The 23,511-nt window shown below is 40.4% G+C and overlaps 1 protein-coding gene across 1 annotated transcript in view; it reads left to right on the top strand.

The window, feature by feature from the left end:
- prim2 (DNA primase subunit 2) overlaps nucleotides 1–23,511 on the top strand; it is a 174,370-nt gene that overhangs the window by 136,452 nt on the left and 14,407 nt on the right. The window contains exons 10-11 of the mRNA XM_072558388.1: nucleotides 9,497–9,623; nucleotides 11,024–11,106. Of these exons, the coding sequence (XP_072414489.1) occupies nucleotides 9,497–9,623; nucleotides 11,024–11,106 (210 nt within the window). The remainder of the gene's footprint in view (nucleotides 1–9,496; nucleotides 9,624–11,023; nucleotides 11,107–23,511) is intronic.

Genomic DNA, 23,511 nt, shown 5'->3' with positions numbered 1-23,511 from the left:
TCCCTAATCCATTTGCGGTTCAGATTTCCAAAGTCTTTCCCATTTTAGTTTACACCTCTTCTTCCTTTCCAAGTGCATAACCTCACACTTCCTCAAATTGTATTCCATCTGCCACTTCTTTGCCCATGTCCAAATTCTTCAGCAGCCTCCTTGTTTCCTCAACAGTACCTGTACCTACACCTAGCTTTGTGTCAACTACAGACTTCGCAACAATACCCTCAGTTTCTTCGTCCAAATTGTTAATGTGTAATGTGAATACCTGTGGTCCCAACACTGACCCCTGTGGAGCTCCACTAGTTACTGGCTGCCATCTTGAAAAAGACTCTTTTATTGCCACTGTCTGCCTTTTGCCTGTCAACCTTGCCCCTAACACCATGGGCTCCTATTTAGTAACTTCCTGTGTGGCACCTCATCAAAGGTCTTCAGAAATCCAAGCAGATCAGGTCCACTCTGTCTACTTTGTCTAATGTGCTCGTTACCTCCTCACAAAACCCAGCAGGTTTGTCAGCCATGACCTCTCCTTGTCGAAGCCATACCGACTCAGACCTGTTTGACCTTGTACTTCCAAGTACATCACAATCTTATTCTTAACAATGGACTTTGGAATCTCTAAAATCAGGCTAACCACTGCTTGTTTTCCTCTCTTCTGCCTCCCTCCCTTCTTAAATGGGGTGTTCCATTTTCCAGTCCTCTGGGACCCTCCCTGACTCGTATGATTTCTGAAAGGTTACCATCAAGGCCTCTGCTATCTCCTCAGCTATTTTCTTCAGAACCCTGTGGCGTTGTCCAGCTGGTCTGGGTGATTTATCCACCTGCAGAACTTTCAGTCTGCCCAGTACCTTCTCCATCGTGATGACCATTACACTCTTCTCCCACTCTCTTGAAGTTCTGTTACGTTGCTGATGTCTTCCATCATGAATAGTGATGCAAAGTATCTGTTCAGTTTCTCTGCCATTTGTTTGTTCTCCATTACTCCTTCTCCAGCAGTGTTTTCCAGACATGCACACATGCACTACCCCTTCAATTCATATAAATGGTTAGCACCCACTAAAACAGCCAGCAACATTCCAGACATTTGTAACTCTCTGGGAGAAGAACAACCACACAACATCTACTGTATTCATCTTCCTTGAGTTTAAAATTGTCACCAGCCTTTTAAACTAAAGGGGACACTATCTAGCCCTTTAATTATTTCATTCTATCAGGGTAAGTTAACAATCATTTTGAACTCTGAGAGAGTAAATAAGTAAATATTACTCTTGCAGAAATGTGTAGACCATAAGATTTATTGTTTCTAGATTTAAAAAAACCTTAATTATGAATTGGAAGGGCTGATGGAATGGTACAGATCTGTGTTGAGAAAACATGGGAAGTTACAATATATGGATTTAATAAATTCTGATATTTGAGGGAATAGGGATTGGAGTAAAGAAAATTGGCTACATAGCCAGCAAATTTAGTGCAATAGATAAAATTAAAACTTTTTCTAAGAAATAAGTTTTATTTCATGGGCCTAAGAAGAAAGCTGCAGAGAGTGGATGGGTTACCAGTATAACTCCTGAAAGTGAAGAACTGTGGAGGAATTGAGAAAAGGGTAAAAAAGAAAGACATCTATGGGTCTAATCCAAGCTGAATGTGGCTTGAAAAGTTGTAAAATTGAGGGTTGCATTAACTTTGAAATGGTAAAAATGATTAAGGCCATGGCTTTCATGACTAACATAGCAAGTGTAGATCTGTCCAGTTTTAGAAATAAAATGGGGAACTTGTTAGCATTGTTGAATAGGAAGTAAATTAAAAGATCAGAAAATTGGGTGAAAATTTGAGTAAGGAATTGGTGTAAAATGTTTCCTATATATTTTCAAAAGGCATTAGGCAAGACAAGGTGGTACAGTAATTTGTCACTAAGGGACTAATTCCACTTGAGAGTGAGAGTAAAAATATTGGAAATTAATTTCTTTAGACAAAATCAACGAGCAGTAAATGTGATAATTGCATGATCTTTGATCCTGAATAATCGGAGAAAATAAAATATCTAGTGACAACAGAGCAGATAAGCTCTCTGTTCAGAACAATGATCTGTGGTTGGTCAAACAACTAGAGATTTGGGCATGCTCAATTTACATGACTTGGTTTACATGACTAACTGACTTGGTTCTAATCCTTCATTACCAGTGATTTCAACTTGGAAGCATCTCAGCAACAAAGGGCCCCTGTCCCATTTCTACAGTACCTGTGGGAATTTTGTTAGCCATTGGTCTTACCCATACCCTTTGTGCCTCCGACCCCAACATTAACAGCCACATCAACCAAAGCCAGTAGTTCAAATTTCAACTTTGTTTTACTTAACAGGCTGTAGCACAACAAAGATGAATACTTTTCATGTCTCATTTAGTCCTACTAACGAAGTGTAATTGACTAAAGCTGCATCCATTTCAGCTTTTGCTTGTGTAACTTGCTTGGCAGCAATTGTGCTATGCATTAGTAATTCACCATTGCAGAAATGACACAAGTAAACTGCACGTTCACTTCAGTCACAACCAGCAAATCTGAAAGGATTCATTTGGTTTGGCTGCAATTGAAAGCATTCCATTTTTGAAGAGCTGTCAAATTAGTTCCACTCTCACACTCTTTCACGATAGCCCTATAAATTTTCTCTTGGTAGTCCTGAAGATATGTCCAGATTGCCCTACCAGGCTTTCCCCCTTCAAGTGTTTGTTGAATTCCATTTTGAAAGTTGTATTACATTTGCTTCCACCAAGCAGTGCATTTCAAATTGTAGCTTACTGCACACAAAAAACTTTCTCATTTCATCTCTGCAATTCTTTACCAGTTTATATATTCCTGTGTCATTGTATAGTTCATACTTTTTTAATACTTCTGTTAAATCACCCTTATTCCTTCTGAGCTCTAAAGAGATCACATAACTCAAGTACTTCATCCCTGATAATTTATATAGTATAATTCTAACTCTTTAATTGCACATACTGTCTGACATTTTGAGTCCACAGTGAAGAAGAATTCGGAAAGCACCAATAAATAAACCTTTGCTGAATCCTAAAACTAAATAGTTTTATCTATTTTGTGGAATCTACGTAGTGATTTTTATATCACTCATCGAGCGTCATATTCCCTATTTATAGTCTATAGAGCTTTTGCTTGGTGTTAATTCTCCTGTAGCCAGCATAAGGTGGCTGTCCCGATCTGTGTTGGGAAGTACAGAAAATACCATGTTCAGAAAAGTCAAAAGTACTCTGATTCCTATAATCATGATAACTTAGAGTATTGTGTGCAGTTATGTTCACCATTTGATTAAAGAGATGCACGAGATAAAGTGGAAAAGGGATTCATGAGGGTGATCTCAGAGCTGAGATGATTTTTAATATCAGGAACTGTTGAGCAAGCTGCTGCTCAACTGGAAGCTGAGCAGTGACTTGCTAGAGATCTTTAAGAAGGATTTCATAGGGTTAATGTATTGAGGATGTTTTCACTTTTGCAGTATACCAAGATCAGGGACTGCAAACATGACAGTCCCTAATAATTCCAGTGGGGAATTCAGGAGAATCATCTTTACCTCGAGTGTGGGAAAAATGTGGACTTCACGATGGTATGAGCTGCATAACATAGTGTTATTTAAGGGGGATCTTTAAAAGTACAGTCTTAATTCAATTTGTAGGTGAAAAGTTTGGAAGATTATGTTGAAGGGTGAAGTGAAGAGAGCTAAGTGAGACTCACAATGTCAACCTGGCACAGACTATTGAGCAAAATATTGTGCATTCTGTGTAATGTATTTTTCCAAGATTTATGTCCAGATTGATTGGTGATCTAAGCTTCTTGCCCCCAAAACTCCCACTGCTAACTTGTTATAAAGACTGACCCCTCTCTGAAGTAGTGCTACCTTACACCGCTCTTGAATCAATTTGCACATCTATTTTCACTGCTGCTATTCTATACCAAATCAGTTACCCTGACCTGTCTTCAACTTCTCCCAAGGCTTATTAATTTGAATGTCTCCATCGCTTTCAATGAGTACAGTCTTAATTCTATCATTTTACCAGTGTATGCTTTATTCTCTAATGCTTGCCCCATCATTTCATTAGCTTTCACTTGTATCTTTTCCAAATTACCTGTAGTGTGACAGCCCACAATAATACGGGTGCAGTCTGCCAACATCTGTTCAGTGACAGGATGACCTCCTTCTGTCAACACTCACTTTTCACACAGCCCGATGCTCCAATTGAATTTTCAGTCAGTTTGGCTCAGTTGTAACAGTCTTAGCATAACCAGGGCAGAAGCTTCAGTGTAGTATAGAAAGAGTGGCACATTATTGAATTCGTTTTGTCATTCCTCTGCTTGCTTTTGCTAGCCCTAATGCAATTAATTATCCATATTAAACGCCATCCACCAATGATCCAAATGGACTTTATTCCCCGTAGTTGTTCTCTATATTTCAAGGTACTAACCCTGTCTGCTATTTTGATGCCACCCATAAATTTTTGAGGTGATGCCTCTTCTGCACTGTTTCAGTTAATATTTGAGCACCCAACGCAAGTCTTCACATATCAAGACACTTGCCATTTCACAGGCACACTTGTCTTCTGTCATGCACTCATACTTCTATTCATTGTAACATGTTGCTTACTAAAATTCAGTACCTTTCTTTGGGACTCAAATCAAAACCTGAGCTAAAATTCAACCTGCATCAATAATTTGTAACTTTATTCAAAAAATCTGTTCAATTGGAATGGAAGAACATCTCATTGCTATTGTCGGATCTTGCAGTGCTTTCCATGTAATTATCTGTGGATTACTTTGCTCTGAGTTCATGAAAAGGCCTAAATAAATGCAAATTTAGCCACTTTGTTCAATTATCATTCTATACATTTGTCCACAATTTAGCTTCTGTTTTCCTCTTCCTATCTTGTTCTTGATGGTAAACTCTTGAATATTTGCACGTCTTTGATCTATGACTAATTACTAATCTATAGTTAACCAGTTCCTTCCAGACTCCTCTTGGAATAAGAGTTGCAATTGTACTCAAGGCAATTCATGTTTTCCTCACACCTAACATTCTTAACTATCGTAATTGTACAGGGATCTTCTCCACTTCAGGCTCAGAAAACAAACATTTTCAGTCCGCTTTAGTGAAAGGTTTTTCACCCCAGATTCACTCTACAGAAGTTATCGTGTTTAGCCTCCGATTGTTCAGAGGTTTCCAACAAAGTTCAGGCACCTGTTGTACCTTTGGAGAGAGCTCAGTTGTTTCCCCTCGACCAGCTTGCTCAGTTGTTACACTGGCAGCCCATGGAAAGGCTCTGGAATAGGGCTATGCTAACTTGGAACTATGCCATTGTTCATTCACTATCACTGAGTCAAAACAGTGTGATTCCCTCAAACAGCACTGGGTGTTCCAACAACACACAGACTGCAGTGTTCTAGAAAGTGGCTCAGTGTTGCCAGCTTAAGTGAAATTGAGGTTTAATAGCTAATATTAGCCTGGCTATGATAATCAAATGAAGAACAAGTAGAACCAAGAAGGGATTTGTGTGAGAAACTGAAGGATTTGCATGATGGCAGGCAGAAGTCCCATAGATCACTAGATCTGGGATGGTAGCTATTACGATGAGGTAGGAGGTGTGTTGTAGAAAATAGGAAGAAAGTGAGAACACGCTAACTACTCCTGGCTCATTGGTGTCAGGTATGTGGTAGTGCTGATTGTTGGTAGTAGGAAGAAGGAAGCAGGTAATAAATATTGAAATCTATCTGGAATCTGAGCACTCTACCTCCTTGCACCAATATATCAGTTGAATTTAGAGTTTGAGTTCAGGGAATGGGCCTTTCTAATGCAGTTTTAAAACTGCCTCAGTCTGAATCTTTGAGGAAATGATTGAGCCTGGCCTTTAATACCCAAGTTATAGCTTTATCCCACTGTGAGGAGAACACTGGGAAATAGATGTTCAAATCAACAAGGCTGATGAAAGGAGAAAGGAAAAACTTTCTTTATCCTCCACAGAAAGGTCGATCTGATAAATACACTTCAGCATAAGTGATTACTGGTTTAGAAAAGAAATTTACAAAATGTCTTAAGAACAGGATTGAAGGCTATAAGGGCAAATGGCGACACAGGTGGAACGCTGAGTGGAAAACGTACTGTTGAAATGTCAGCTGTTGAGCATTCCTGGTCTGTCACAGCACTGGGGGACTGAGGTGCTGTAGTTGTAAAGGTAGCTTGAGGAATAAATAACAATTGTGTATGGCATTGAAGTAGTTAAGATACTGGTGCAGCAATCCAGAGACCTGGATTCATCATTTGAAGAATGAGTTAATTATCCATGAGTGAAAAGTTGAGAATTTTTAAAAATGTAAAATTTTGGTACCAGTAAATGTGGATTCTTGGATAACTGCTTTCCCAGACCCCTGCAATGAAGGAAACTTTCCATCATTATCAGGTAGAGACCTGTGTAATGTCGCCCCTCAGTAACATGGTTAGCTCTGAAATGACTGAGAAACCTACTTGGCTGCATCAAACCACTTTGAAAATGTTTATTTATTTTCATGAGCTGTTGATGGAAAAGAACTTTGTTTCAAATAATATTTCTTGCCTACTTCTCGTGCTCTTAACCAAGAACAGTTTATAAATTGACACCCTTTATGGGAGCTGCTGTTTTGCTGTTGCTGTCTTGAACTGTAACGTGACATTACCTACTTTACTAGGCATCAGTTCAGATCTTTAGAATGTTTCCTCATATGGGTGTTATTTAGTTGTCAAAACTACCAATCAATTGCTATTCAAACTGGCAGCTTCATAACAGGACACATACCAGCAACTGTGTTCCTGATCAGATGATGTAAAAGTGATACTCAACTGTATTTGTTCCATTGTGTTGTTTCTTTTTGAAGCAGAGGTGCCAATAATCCAAGTTTAAAGAAGAGAAATCATTTTAAAGAATTTCAGAACTTTAGTGTACTGAAGATTGACACACCCACAATAAGGACTTCAGATTGTCACAGCTTGCTATAACACAAAAGAATTCTTCCCAGTTCCTGTCCATCAGTCACTTCAAATGAGTCCTCTGACTAGAAGCCAGTGGAACCTAGCACAAAACTTCATAATTCTCCAAATGTGATAACCTAAAAATTGAAGACAGGGTGATAGCTGTCTATGTTTAAATACAAGACATGGACAATATCCAAGGCTGACAAGTGAGAAGCCAACATTTATGCCACACAAATGCCAGGCAATGACTATCTCCAAAAAAAAGACCATTTAACCACCATCTTTTTGACATTAATGTCATTACATCACTGAATACCACAGTCAACATCATGGTGTCCTGGGGGTTACCATTGACCAGAAACTCAATTGGACTGACCATTTACATACAGTGGCTACAAAAGAAAATTGTAATGAGTAACTCATCTGACTCCCCAAAGCCTGTTCACCATCTACAAGGCACAACTCAGGAGTATGATGGAGTTCTCCCCATTTGCATGGATTAACGTAGCTCCAACAACACTCAAGAGGCTTGACACAATCCAGAACAAAGCAACCTGCTTGTTCACAATGATGTACTATTTACAAGATAGTACATAAAGATAGAAATTCACCAAAGATTCTTAGTCAGCACCTTACATATCCAAATTGCTTCTATCTAGAAAAATGAGCAGCAGTTACATGGGATCATCATGACATGCATGGTGCTCTCCAATCCATTCACCATCCTGACTTGAATTTTTATTGCTATTCCTTTACCTGTCCTTCACAATATGGGGATGTTTTGGATAAAAAAACATTGAAGTGTTCAATCAGCTAAGATAGTGTTGAATGGAGAAGGAGCTTGACAGACTTGCCAGTTCCTTTTTCTTTATTTATGTCACATCGAGACCACTGATTCACAGGTTGAATTTGTTAAATCACATTTTAAAAATGCATTTATTTGGATTTCTGCTTGTGCTTTGCAATTAGAATTTGCAATTCAGCAAGCTGTCATTTTTTTTCTTGCTTAAACAAAACACAATCTCTTCTTTTGAACTAAAAATATACTCTCTGCTAGATGTTAGGGTTAATTATGAAATATCGATTTGCCCATTTCAATATTTTGTCATGCTGAATTGTGGGAAAGATTCATTTATGAAATAAGATTGACTATAGAAGAGAATATCGTGTACTTCCATGCTTGATTAAAAAATTCCATTGGTAATGTAACAGATGTTGCGGGTACCTTTTTAAATTTAAAACTTTCTTCAAACAAGTGGTGGGTCATCATTGGGTGATGTCTGAATCTGCCTCCCAGCAATATCTCCTTACTAAGTATTGGTCCTGTCATAGTTGTGTTTAGCAAATAGTTCTTTACTGAAAGAGATAGGAGGACATGTTGAAAATCTAAGGAAGAAATTCCTTTTGTAATTTATGAAATTGTCTCCAGAATCCAGTTGCAATTATGTTGTCTTCTCAAATGCCTAGAGAATACAAAAATAATTTTATAGAATGGTAAGTATATAGAGTTCACCTCCACAAGAAGTGATTGAATAAATAGGGGGAGATGGTGGTATAATGGTCATCCCTCTAGAGGTTAATAATACATTGACCCAGGCAAATGTTCTGGGATATGAGTATGAGCCTGACTGGCAGCTGGCAGTCAATTTAATTTGCAAAACCTGGAAATGAGAGTAAATCTCAGAGGTCTACAGCATAGAAAAAGTCCCTTTGGCCTGTCACAAAGTGGTCACATTGGGGGTCTGACCCCATAAGACCATACGAGGTAGGAACAGGAAAAGGCCATTTGCCCCTCAAGACTACTCTGCCGTTCAGTTGGATCATGGCTGATTCAACATTCCTCATATCCACTTTCCTGGCCTTTCCCCAGAACCCCTGACTTGCCCTACTGATCAAGGATTTGTCTATCTCAGCATTAAATATACACAAGGGCTCTGCCCCCACAGCACTCTGTGGTCATCACAAGGTGATCACACTAGGGGTTATAATCCCTGACCATCATGAGGTTGTCACGCTGGAATTCAGATCCTGACCATTGCTGCACCAGTTACTTCACTTCCAGTTGAGCACAGGTCACTCTTCATTTTCAGAATTATTTTGACTCTTGTACAGTTTGATGTTTAATCTTCAAATGCTTTAAGATACTTTTATTAGTAAAATTGTTTGAAATTCAAAAAAAACTGCACAGAAAATACTTTATTAATTTGTATCAGTGGTTATGTAGACAGTGGTACATAGTTGGAAGTGTTTGGCCTAAATGGATATTTCTTGTTTTGATTCTTTTCAAACATCAGTGTCCTGCAGAAGATAAATATTACATGGTAATTTAATCCCAGGTGTAGAAATGGGTCCTAAGTTTGTGCATCATTTTGTGCTGGGAAACATTCATAATTTAATCATCTGTATTGTCCACCTTGTCCCAGACATGGGTGTTTTATTTATTACAGTACACTGCACTGAATAATGAACATGCACACATTTCTATTCTGATTTGTCATCTAGTTTGATAAATTATATGCCTACAATATACGCCACAGTTTTGGAAAAGAAGGCAAGAGGACTGACTACACACCATTCAGCTGCATGAAGATCATTCTGTCAAACCCGCCAAGTCAAGGGGATTATCACGGTGAGTTCACAAGCTGGTCACTGTCTCTTGCTGCTTGATATGACCTTTCAAGGTAAGACTGGAAAACATTGTTTGACTGTCAGTCAGTGTTGTTCTGCTTATGCTTCATTACACTTTTGGCTCTTCCTTGCTCCTGAATGAGGTCAGCCAAGAGGTTTTCACTCTGGCTGCACTTCACTGCACACTGTTTTATTGCTGGCATCTCAAATGTTTGAGATGGACATCATGCCGATATCTCTAGCACATACAAGTGACTCAGTAAAAACATTAAGAGAGCCATATGGCATATATTAGTTTTACTGATACGCAGTATTGTTTCTCTGACATGGACTGATTCATTTATTTCTCATGGCATAACAGTACTTCGCTTGCCTGCCAACCTGACATTGGGTGGAAAGCAATAGTATCCATCAGGTATTTCAATGGGTGCCCCATATTTATGTTAAATGGTGTTTCAGCTTCCCAAAACTATTTGATGAAGACCTTTTAAGAGTATTACATAAAATTAGGTAATATGAAATTGGAAGTAATATATTACCAAGAATTCAGGATTGTTTAATGGACCAAAAAATTACGAATAATTGGATTATTTTCAGATTGATGGGCTGCAACTAGTGGGTACTGTTGTGGACTTCTATTTACAACCTGTGTCAGTGACTTGTGTGAAGGAACCAAGTGTGATACTCTAAATCTAAGTCTGGGGACTACTGAAAAAAGATACACTGATAATTTTTTCACCTTTAACTCTAATCAGAGTAAATCCAAAAACACCAAAATGTCAAAGGGAGCATCAAATTATACTGCATGAATAAAGGTTGTGATCCGTTGAGGTATTGCCTTGGACAATACAATCAATCAGAGAAGATTTGCCAACTCTTCAGCACCTTTTCTCATGCCTTATAAATTGTTATTCCTTTTGAAATTTGGCTTTGTTACAAGCACCCTGATGAGTGCAAGACAGAATGCTGGTTGTGCAAAGTTAGGCAGGAAAGTACATAGTGAGAAGGATGTACAGAGGCTCTGAACAGAATCAGCTTTCATTATTTCACCAACTGACCTTTTGTCTCCAATTTTGTACTTCCAGCTGTTCATGAACTCTTGTCTTTCCATATTTCCCTTTGTTTCAAATTTGGCAAGCCTACCTTCAGCCACCAAGTCTCCCCTTTTCTGTAATTTATTTTTTCAAAGCCCCCTGTCTTGCCTCTACGTAAGATCCAACTGTTGACAAGTTTCTTAGTTATATCTTCTGTTGGCTGGCTTCTTTGCTTTGACTACGCTTGACTGTGAAGCACATTGGCAGTTTTGTTTGAGGCGGGCTGTATAATCATCTGATAATTGAATATTACATTAATTTATAGCCATCTACTGATAATTTTATTTCTAACTTACTCTGTTTTCAGGCTGTCCATTCCGTCACAGTGACCTTGAACTTCTGAAGCAAAAATTGCAGGCCTATAAAATTCCTCCTACAGGAATTGCTCAGGTGAGTGGTTCCACGCTATGACCACCAGCCCGTCTGATAGTTCTACATGTCTGCTTCTTCTTGCCATTTTCTGATCAATTGTTCAGATGCAGCACACACTTGCAGAATTTTGAAAGTGAACCCTGTAAACAAACTTCCTTTATTCTTAAGATGTAGACACCATTAGTAAGGTCTACATTTATTACTTGTTCCCATTTGTCCATAAACTATGTGGCTTGATTTGCCTTTTTGGAGGCTAGTTTTCTGGGTCTGAACCTGATAAAATTGGCATTACTGAAGCAGATTTTTTTTTTCATAATCAGTGATGGTTACCATTAATTAATGGGCTTTTAATTCCAGATTTATAAATTGAACTTAAATTCTTCGAGCTGTCTTGGCGGAAAACAGACTTAAACCTCTTCTTTTACTTTGTCTTTTATAACTTTACACACAATTCTTCCTCCTTTTGCCAAAAGGTATGTGTTGAATGAACCTTTTGTCCATAGTTCCCAAAGACATGTAGGTGTCTTTGAGATACTGTCGGAGGAAGGGGGCTAGATTACAATCCAAGGGAGAAGATTCAAAATTGTACTTTTTATAATGGATGGAATGGAGGTGATTGTTCTCTAAATTGTTAAAATTGGTCAAGGCTCCTGTCTCTTAGATATGATTTTTGTTTGGTTATTTTGCTGAACCCCACCTCTTGAGTATGGAAGATTTTCATAATGAGTCAGTAGGGTTGCTTATGTTGATAAGGTAGAGAGAAACTGTTTCAGGTGGGGTAGTCTGCAATAACATAGTTAGTTGCTATCCATAACAAGCTTAAAATTTGAGCTATGTGGCTTAGAGGTGATATTAGAAAGCACTTTATCAATTTGGACCAATTCGTGACAACCTCTACCTATAGCACATCCAAAGCTTCAAGAAACTGTTCTCCCTATGGATCCTTGGCTCCATGCTCGCAGCCATGCACCACCGTCTTCTCTCACTGCAGTCAACTCTGCCTCAGCTCAGGGCCTCGCTTTCTCAGACCTGCAAAGGAGCTCTGCTGTTCTTCATCTTCAGAATGATCTACATCTTCAACCAACACTTTTTCTCCACCCTATCAGACATCAAAGAGCATAAGTACACTAAACTCTCTCATATTTACCTCCAGACCCTATCCCTGTTCTCCTCCAGAATCCACTGGGTGCCATTAACCATGCGGTCGCTTCAACCACCCCCACTGCTGCAGAGGATGATGTCATTTCCACCTGCCAGGCCGCCTGGCTGACCACATTGTTTCTGTGGCGGCAGTAGGTGCTGTTGTCACTTCCGCCTACAGCACCATTGATCACATGCCCATTCCCACACACACACACACACCCCCACTCCAGAGAAAATCTCCATCCCCCAACTCCAGCTCATCACTAGGCACTAGGTGCTAGCCCCAAACCCTGCTGGGTATTTACCATCCCCCTAGGACCTCCCCCTCACTGAGGATGAGTGGTCAGTCCTCAGCAATGGACTCATTGTCATGCCACTACGCCCACATGTCAACAAATTTTGTACATGTCGAGATGTCTAAATCTTTTTTGCTGTCTTCATACGTACATCTTCGAATGTGACTCCCACCCAACTTCCGAAGGCCCCCTTCTCCCAACGAACTCCAACAAACTCCATCCTCCTAGCCTCCTCCCTTGACCTCTTCATCTCCAACTGCCTTCGTGACATCAACTGCCTCAATCTCTCCACCTCTCTCACCCACTCTAACCTCTCCCCCTAACAATGTACAACCCTCTGCTCCAACCCCTCCAACTAACCTTTAAACCAGCTAACAAGGGAGGCACGGTGATAATTTGGCACACTGATCTCTATCTTGCTGAGACCAGACGCCAACTCGCTGATATTTCCTCCCACCACCCCCTCGATCATGACACCACCCCACCAAACCATCATCTCCAAGACCATCGACAACTTCATCACCTCAGGCGATTTCCCTTCCACAGTCTCCAACCTTATGGTTCCTCAACCCTGCACCACCCATTTCTGCCCTCCTACCCAAAATCCACAGACCTGACTGTCCTGGTTGACCGATTGTCTCTGCCTCCTCCTACTCCACTGAACTCATCTCCTCTTATCTCGACTCTGTCTTGTCCCCTTTGGTCCAGAAACGTTTGGGACACCACCCATGCCCTGCACCTTCTCCATGGAAATCTATTCTCTACACCTGTATTCCCATGAGGAGGGCCTAAAATCCTTCCACTTTTTCCTTTCCCATAGACCCGCCTAGTCCCCCTCCACTGACACATTCATTCTCTTGGGGGAAATGGTCCTCACCCTTAACAACTTTTCCTTTGAATCCCCCCACTTCCTACTGATAAGTGGGGTGGCTATGGGCACTCGCATGGTTCCAAGCCAATCCTGCCTCTTCGTAGAATGTGTAGAACAGTCCCTCTTCTGCAGCTACACTGGCACCATCCCCCACCCTTTCCTCTGCTACATTGATAACTGTATGAGCATAGCTTCATGCTTCCATGAGGAGCTCGAATAGTTCATCAACTTCACCCATACATTCCACCCTGACCACCTATCCACCTGGACCATCTCTGACACTTCCCTTGCCTTCCTGGTCCTCTTCGGCAACTGACTTAGCACAAACATGTATTTCAAACCCACTGGCTTCCCCAGCTACCTCAACTACACTTCCTTCCACCTCCCATCCGCAATAATGCGATCCCGTACTCCAATTCCTCCACCGTATCTGCTCCCATGATAAGCGATTCCACTCCAGGACATCCCAGAAGTCCTCCTACTTCAAGGACGTAATATCCCCTTCCCCGTGATCAACAATGCTCTCAACCACATCTCCTCCTCCAAATCCCACACCTCTGCCCTCAAATATCCCCCCCACCCCCAAACCACAACAAGGATTGAGACCCTTGGTCCTCACGTTCCACCCCACTAATCTCTCTGTCCAATGTATCATTCTTTACCATTTTCGCCATCTACAGTCTGACCACGCCACCAAAAGGATATTTCCTTCCTTACCCCTGTCTGCTTTTCATAGGGACCATTCCCTCTGCGAATGCCTCATTAGATCCATACTCCCCACCAAGCTCTACTGCACTTGGCACCTTTCCCTGCAGCTGCAGGAGATACAGTATCTGCTATCCTACCTCCACATACCTCCTCACCATACCATCCCTCTTACTTCCATCCAAAACCTCAAAGAATCATTCCAAGTCCAGCAGAGATTCACCTGCATTTCCTCTAACCTGATTTACTGCATCCTGTTGCTCCTGATGTAATGTTCTCTACATTGGAGAGACCGAATGCAAGCTCTGGGACCAGTTTAGGGAACATCTGTGATCCACATGCTACAATCAACCCCACCTCCCGTTTGCCAGCCGTATCAATTCTCTCCCCCCTGGAGAACGTGTCCATCCTGGGCCGCCTCCACCGTCATAATAAAGCCACCCGCAAACTGGAGGAAGAACACCTCATTTTCTGCCTCGGGAGCTTACAATCATATGGCCTCAACCAGCTTCCAAATCTTCCCACCCTTCACCTCATCCCAGATCCCGCCCACCCCCTCTGTCTTGCTCCCTTGATCTGACCTAATCTGTCTATCTTCCTTCCCATCTATTTGCTTCACCCTTCCCACTGACCAATCACAATCACGTACCTGCATCCACATATCCCTATCCTACATACCTTTCCCCTAGCCTGACCCCATTCTCTCTATTTATTTCTCTTCCCCTGTCCTGATGAAGGGTCCTGCCCGAAATGTTGACTCTTCTGCTCCTCTGATGCTGCTTGACCTGCTGTGCTTTTTCTAGCTCCACATTTTATCGACCCCAGCATTTTTTCTCACAAAAAGTTGTGGAAATTGAAACAAATTGCTGTAAAAAAATCTGATGAGACTGGGAATCGATTGAAAGTGCGATACTGAGATTGATTGATATTTGTTAGGCAAAGGTATTAAGGGTAACAAATCAAGGCAGGTAGTTGAAGTTGAGATGCAAATCTAATGAATCAATGAAATAGGCTCCGGAGACTATGCAGCTTAGGCTTGTTCCTATATTCTGGCTGTAATCATTGGAAAGAATTAACTTTTGCAGTTGCTTTATTTTCAGAAAAATAACTGGAGACCTGGAGCATAAGGGTGCAATTTGATACTGCAGTGGCTTTCCCGTTGTGACACATTCTGTCACTAATTGCCTTATGAAAAGACACATCTGATCTTGAGAGTACAAATACTGTGAATCTTGAAGGAGAAAGTGTTGTGAATGGACAGCTGCTTATACATCCTGCTGTGGTGACCCGAAGAAAGAATAACGGGCTCAATCTTTCAAAAATAATAAGCAACAAGCCAACAAATCCCGAGTGTGTAACAAAGATGAAATGCTTTTCATCAGAAATTCCTGTAGGAGTTCCTCACCTCCTTCCTTCCTTTTGCCCTTTTAGAAGTATAAAAACACTTGTGTTAGCTTATCTTTTAACAGATACTTCAATAGTTTTGAGTGAAATTCCTTGTTGATTAACAAGTCTGGCTTTTGTCAATGTTTTCTCTCTGTTTGGTTAGTTTTTTGCACAGTGCCAATTTCAACCAGTCCAGTTTTAATGTGGAAGTGTAAATCAGAACACTCCAAGTCTTGGCACTGTAAAAACAGCAAATATTATCACTGTTTTCAAGTAATTTGGAGCTTCTTCAAAATCAAGCAAAACTGATGGAGGCTTGCGTGGAGCATTAATAATGGAATCTGAACTGAGTGGTTGCTTCCTGTGCTGTAAAATTTTCCATTGTATTCCTAATGTTATTACACATGGTTACAGTAAGATGCTCCTTGTTTTTCCTCCTACTCTTGCAGGAGTATTATATATCACTATGATTTACTCATAAGTGAAATAAATAGATTTGATCATATCCAAAATATCTTGCAAATGTTGTCCTTTAGTAGGAGAGCAAAAACAGTGAATTGAGCAGAATCTATCTGTTTTACACCCTCTGTCCTTTTCTCCTTTGAGTGAAATGCATCACTTCTCAATGAGGGAAACAACTCAAAACTTGCTCCTCAGCTCGCCCAGCTAAGTAAGTTTGAATAAATGGAAATTAACCTGAAATGTTCAGCTTGGGAATCAATATTTTGATTGTAGATCTATATAGCTATTATAAGTAGTATCTGCTTTTAGTTTTTTTTTCTGTGATATGACTCTGTGCCATTGTCACCTGAGCTGATTTGGTATCATGGTCATGTTCAAGTCATAAGCTTTTGTGTTCAAGCACCTCATGGTTTGAGATTGCTGCATTATCAGGAGTGCCTTTTGACTGAGATCATAAACCAAATCTCCTTGTACAGTTGACTGCTTTTAAAAAGAATGTCCTCACAGCAGAACTGGTAGTTGTTACCAACATATATGAGCCCCTTGACCAGAAACACCAAGAAACCGGTTGAATGCTATGAGAGCCACTTGCTGTGGTTTTTGAGAGAATTTTACTTTGATGTGGAATCTGTTGGTAAGTGTTGAACAGGTCAAGCTGCTTCTGTCATGATTCCAAAAACAATGTAGAAACAAACTAGAGATATGTTCTTTGCAATTTAGAAGGTTAAATAGATGTGATGGACGGTTTCAAAATATTAATGGAAAATTATAGGGTAAACTATTTGGAGAGACGAGGATTGGAGGACAACCCTAAGAAAATAGAGCCACACCTTTCAAGGATGAAATTGGGAAGCATTTTGCATTTTCTAAGTCTGAACCATCTCCTTTAAATGGCAGTTCAGTCTTTTTTTTTGTAATGAAACTATTACAAATTGGATGGTCTACACCTGGGCCGGACTGGAACCAATGTACGAGGGGGTGCTTTTGCTAATGCTATTGGGGAGGGTTTAAATTAATGTGGCAGGTGAGTGGGACCAAATGAGGAGGTTAGTGGACAGTAAGGAGGTAGTAGCTAAAGCCTGTAAGGAAGTAGATAAAGAATTAAGCACAACTAAGGGGAAAAGCAGGCAAGCAGTAGATGATGAACGTAAAGCGACAGGTGGTCTGAGGTGCATTTGTTTTAATGTGAGAAGTGTAGTGGGTAAGGCAGATGAACTTAGGGCTTGGATTAGTACTTGGGAATATGATATTGCTATTACTGAAACTTGGTTGAGGGAAGGGCATGATTGGCAACTAAATATGCCAGAATATAGATGCTTCAGGTGGGATAGAGAGGGAGGTAAAAGGGATGGAGGAGCTGCTTTACCAGTTAAAGAAAAAATCACAGCTGTGCTGAAGGAGGGCTCTATGGAGGACTTAAGTAGTGAGGCAATATGAGGCAGAGCTCAGAAATTGGAAGAGTGGGGGAACAATGTTGGGGCTGTAGCACAGGTCTCCCAACAGCAACCGTGAAATAGAGGTACAGATATGTAAACAGATAATGGAAAGATGCAGGAGCAACAGGGTGGTGGTGATGGGAGATTTTAATTTTCCCAAAATTGACTGGGATTCACTTAGTGTTAACGGGGTGATGAACCAGATCTGTAAGGAACATCCAGGAGGGATATACAGAGCAGTATGTAAATAGTACAACTCAGGAAGGGGCCATACCAGACCTGGTTTTGGGGAATGGGCACGGCCAGGTGGTTGAAATTTCAGTAGGGAATTGCTTTGAGAATAGCGATCACAATTCTGTTAGTTTTAGAATACTCTTGGACAAAGACGAGAGTGGTCCTAAAGGAAGGATGCTAAATTGGGGGAAGGCCAATTGGAGCAAAGTTTGGCAGGAGCTGGGGAATGTAGATTGGGAGCAGCTGTTTGAAGGTAAATCTACATTTGATATGTGGGAGGCTTTTAAAGAGAGGTCAATGAGAGTGCAGGACAGACGTGTCCTTGTGAAAATGAGGGATAGAAATGGCAAGATTAGGGAGCCATGGATGACAGGTGAAATTGTGAGACTAGCTAAGAGGAAAAAGGAAGCATATATAAGGTCTAAAAACAGATGAAGCTTTGGAACAATATCAGGAATGTCGGATGAATCTGTAATGAATTAAGAAGGCAAAAAGGGGTCATGAAATATCTTTCGTAAACAGGGTTAAGGAAAATTCCAAAGCCTTTTATTCGTATACAAGGAGCAAGAGGGTAACTAGAGAAAGGGTTGGCCCATTCAAGGACAAAGGAGGAAGGTTCTGTGTGGAGTCAGAGAAGATGGATGAGATTCTTAATGCATACTTTGCATTCGGTATTCACTGAGGAGAGGGACATGACAGATATTGAGGTTAGGGATAGATGTTTGATTACTATTGTCAAGTCGGCATAAAGAGGGAGGTGGTGTTGGGTATTCTAAAAGACATTAAGTTGGACTCGTCCCCAGGTCTGGATGTGATCTATTTCAGCTTATTGAGGGAAGCAAGAGAGGAAATAGCTGGGGCCTTAACAGATCTCTTTTGCAGTATCCTTGAACTTGGGTGAAATCCTGGAGGACTTGAGAATTGCTAATGTTGTCCCCTTGTTTAAGAAGGGTAGCAAGGATAATCCAGGTAATTATAGACTGGTAAGTCTGCTGTCAGTGGTAGGGAACCTCTGGAGAAGATACTGAGGGATAGGATCTCTTTATATTTGGAAGAAAATGGGATAGGCAGCATGGTTTTGTGCAGGGAAGGTCATGTCTTACCAACATAATAGGATTCTTTGAGGAAATGACAAAGTTGATTGATGAGGGAAGGGTTATAGATGTCATGTACATGGACTTCAGTAAGGCATTTGATAAGGTTACCCATGGTGGGCAGATGGAGAAATTGAGGTCGCATGGGGTCCAGGGTGTACTAGCTAGATGGATAGAGAACTGGTGGGCAACATGAGACAGAAAGTAGTAGCGGAAGGGAGTTTCTCAAAATGGAGAATTGTAACCAGTGGTGTTCCACAGGGACCTGTGTTTGAACCACTGTGTTTGTGATACAGGTGGTCTGATTAGCAAGTTTGCAGATGACACAAAGATTGGTGGAGTAGCAGATAGTGAAGGGGACTATCAGAGAATGCGGCAGAATATAGATAGATTGGAGAGTTGGGTGGAGAAATGGCTGATGGAATTCAATCTGGGCAAATGCGAGGTGATACATTTTGGAAGATCCAATTGAAGAGTGAACTATACAGTAAATGGAAAAGTCCTGGGGAAAATTGATGTACAGAAAGATCTGGGTGTTCAAGTCCATTGTACGCTGAAAGTGTCAACGCAGGTCGATTGGTCAAGAAGGCATACGGCATACTTCCCTTCATCAGACACTGTGTTGAGTGCAAGAGTTGGCAGGTCATGTTACAGATGAATAGGACTTTGGTTTGGCCACATTTGGAATACTACGTACAGTTCTGTTCACCACATTATCAGAAGGATGTGAGTGCAGAGGAAGTTCACCAGGATGTTGTCTGGTACGGAGGGCAATACTAGCTATGAAGAGACCTTGAGTAGATTAGGATTATTTTTCATTAGAAAGACAGAGAATGAGGGGGGACCTGATTGAGGTATACAAAATCATGAGAGATATAGACAGGGTAGATAGCAAAAAGCTTTATTCCCCAGAGTGGGGGACACATTTACTAGAGGTGGTGAGTTCAAGGTGAGACGGGAAAAGTTTAAGGGAGATATGTGTGGAAAGATCTTTGTGCAGAGGGTGTTGGGTGCCTGGAACACATTGCCAGCAGAAGTGGGCACAGTAGCGTCATTTAAGATGTATCTAGACAGCTATGTGAACGGACAGGGAGCAGTGGGATACAGATCCGTAGAAAAATGATGATGGGTTTAGATAGTGGATCTGGATTGGTGCAGGCTTTGAGGACCGAAGGACCTGTTCCTGTGGTGTAACTTTCTTTGTCCTTTGAACCTGTTCAGAGATAATATGTCGTATCTCTGGAACGGATTGTATTTGTATTTTAATCTGAGTCTCTCAGTCCAGGGATGGACACTACCACTGAGCCACAAGAGGGCCTGACAGTTTATTCTAGACTACTTGTTGGTTTTAAATCTGAGATTAATAATGTGTTAAGAGCGATGAAGAACAAGTAGATATGTGAAGTTAGTTTGCAGATCTGCCATAATCTCACCAAGTAGTGGAACTGATTTAGGGCCAAATGATAGTCTCCTGTTCCTTGTTTGTGTTACAATGGATCCAGATAATTAGTCCCAACTCGAGTAAGTGTATTTGCTGTTTGGTTTTGAAAGCTGTGACTGAGGCACTAATCTTAATGATTTTTTTACTTATTTGATTACAGTGAAGGCTCGTTATTTGAGGTGACTAGTGTAATTGCTTTTAAGGGGAAGTACACTATAAATGAGAATAAAAGGAATAGAAGGCTATGATGATAGGGTGACAAGATGACTGGTTGGGCTGACGGGCCTTGTAAGATTTTGCAGTGCACTTTAATATTAATTGCATTTATAGACTGAATTTTGAAAGAATTAAGCTGAAGTTTACCTATCCTGATTAGTTCCCAGACCGATTGCAGGTATAAACATTTCACAGGTTTTCTGGAATTTATTAAGTTTATCATAACAAGTACAAACTATGTGACGTTTAATGAAAAGCAGTTTTCAGCTTTTCCACATTTGGATATCTGTCTGCAGGAGTGGTTGCCTGGGGAAAGGTCTCTTGTTCCATTGAATGAAGTTTTCCTTCTATCTTCAATTCTTGCTCCTTTTGTAAGGAATCACAAAACCTTGGCCTTGTTAACCCTTGCCAGCCATTTCCCCGCTGTGTGAGATCAGAGCCATCTTGAACTCTAATTGGCTCATTAGTGCATGAACAGTTTATGGTCAGTCTCTATTCCTAATTCTTAATTGGTCATCTTAGTGACATTAATTCCTACTGTCTCTTCAACATGCCAATCATTTTACAGGATCACCCCTTTAATGCTTGTCTCTCTAAATTAACTGCTTCCATAATCTTCACTAAAAGCACTAATTAATCATTTAATACATCTTCGAGTATGTGGTGATACTTCCCAGTGATTAACTATCATCTCAGTTTATAGATCTGAATGTTCTCCAAACTGTATCGATATCCTTGTACTATGAGAACTGTGTGATTCCATGATAGCTAAAATAAATTAATGCTACAAAAAACATACAAACTAATGCACATGGGCCTATTCAATACTATAAGTTATCATTTTAAAACAAAGCTGTTTCTTTGACTTATTTCATTTTACCTCAAAGCATTCTTGCATATCAGCCTGGGTTTATGGTGGCTTGAACCATAAACCAGCAAACGTAAGATCATAAATCAATGCCCTTATTTTTCACCTTGCCATACAGCTTTCTTCCCTACAGAGAAGAAACTGTTTTACAACTGACCATAATTAAACAAATTATAATCTAATTCCTCATTTGCTTAATCAAGTCAAAGTGACTAATTATTGAAAAATAATTCAATCTCCTGGCCTGTTACACTACTGTAAGGTTCCAGGAAATTCTGGAAATGGGAAATTAAAATGAACGCAGGACTGAAATGGCCCTAGAGATTTTGTTTCATGGTGAGTTTTATGGCTCAATCTCAGCATGCCCAGATTTAAAACTAGGTAGAACTCGCGTTCCACAAACTTAATAGAAGATATCACTTTGAGCCACCTCCTACAGCCCCCCACCAAATAACAATACTGCGGGATATCCACTCTTCAAGTTGCAATTTGCTGGATGGTTTATACATTAAGAATTAGGAGTATCATTAAACACTGTTATTTTGTCAGTAAAATCTGGGTCCATTTGTTTTGCTAAATTGCTGCATTCTAGAAATAAGTGAACTACTTTGAACTTGATGTCATATTTTTACCAGTTCTCATCCTTTTCGTTTCTGCCTTTTCCCTCGATCTCACAAATTGCCTCTTACAATGTTGGTTTGTGCAATACCTGTAGGTAGCAATTGTTTCTTCATGTGTAAAATGTGAAATCTGGCTTTGCGTTGTCTTATGCATTAAAGTAATAAATGCTGTATGAATTATTAACTACATACCCTGACATTTGACATTGTATGTGAGACTTGTGAACAGCATAGATAGAAGAGATGCTGGCTTCTTTTCTGAAAATTCACAAAGGAAATGGCAGATATTGTTACTGGGCTGCACTTTTGACAGAATAATTATCATTTGTGTCAGGTGTTCTCTGGCAACAATATCAAATTTGATTTCCAGTGATTGGGTTGCTGACATCACTGCAGAATAAGCTGAGTTCAGGCAAATCCCAGCCAGACTAGAGGTGGCAAGTCCATTGAGGTCTTGTGTAATAAATATACCCATCCAAATCTGTAATTGTCATTTTTAAAGTTATTTTATTTCTTGCCAGTTTTATTCTCACTATCACCTTTCTTACTCTTGTTCTGCCGTTAGATTTCAGGCCAAATTTTGCAATGATTTGAGCAATTAGACTAACAAAACTCAGCATTATAGTGAGGTAAAGCAAAGGGCAACTTCTGGTCAACATATTGCCAGTTAAATGTACAATCTGCATGTTATTCTCAAATATTTTATACCCTCACAAGGTGTGCTGTGACATTTCGTGCTGATAGTCTCAGCGTTGAGATCAGTAGAATACTGTGAATCACTGTACTTCCACACTCAAAGTCACTGAATTTTAATGGTGCAGAAGGATAGGTTTGCAGAGCTGTTAATGAACCACACAGTATTATAGGTTTCATAAATACAGACAGAGTACAACAGCTGGGACAACAGCTATTCCATTGTGCCCGCCTTGGCTTTCTAAGCATATTAACTTGGTGCCAATCTTCTACTTTTTCCCTGTAACCCTGCACATTGTTTCTGTTGAATAATCATCACCCATTATCTTCTTGAATGGCTTATTTGAATTTACTTCCACCTCACTTTCAGGCAGTGCATTCCAGACCCCAAATGCTTGTAGTGTTAAAATGTTTTTTTTCTCACCTGACATTTGCTTCTCTTGTGAAACATTTGAAAACTGTGCCCCCGGCTCTTGATGTATTAATGAGTGAGATCAGTTTCTCTCTGTCCTGGTCCCTTATCATTTTGGAGATTTTTAACTAGCCCCCTTTTAGCCTTCTCTTCTGCAAGGAAAACCCAGTGCAACAGGCATTCTTATAAACCTATTCTGCACTCTCCAAATCATTTGCATCCCTCCTATAGCATGGCTCCCAGAACTGTAAGCAGTACTCCAGCTGAAGTCTTACCAATGTCATGCATAAGCTCATCACAACCTCCCAGCTGTTGTACTCTGTCTGTATTTATGAATACTGTGTGGTTCATTAACAGCACTGTCAACCTATCCTGTCACTTTAATGACCTGTGAGCACATACACCCAGGTCTCTCTGCTCCTGCGCATATTTTAGAATAGTACCCTTTATTTTATACCTTTTCTTCCTATTCCAAAGTCCATCACCTGTTACTGCCTTTATTGGTCAGTGCATTGAGAATAGGAGCTTAGAGGACATGTTGCCCCT

This window comes from Chiloscyllium punctatum, chromosome 3, assembly GCF_047496795.1.
Source record: "Chiloscyllium punctatum isolate Juve2018m chromosome 3, sChiPun1.3, whole genome shotgun sequence".
Lineage (NCBI taxonomy): Eukaryota > Metazoa > Chordata > Chondrichthyes > Orectolobiformes > Hemiscylliidae > Chiloscyllium > Chiloscyllium punctatum.
This window is presented reverse-complemented; position numbering and strand designations above follow the sequence as displayed.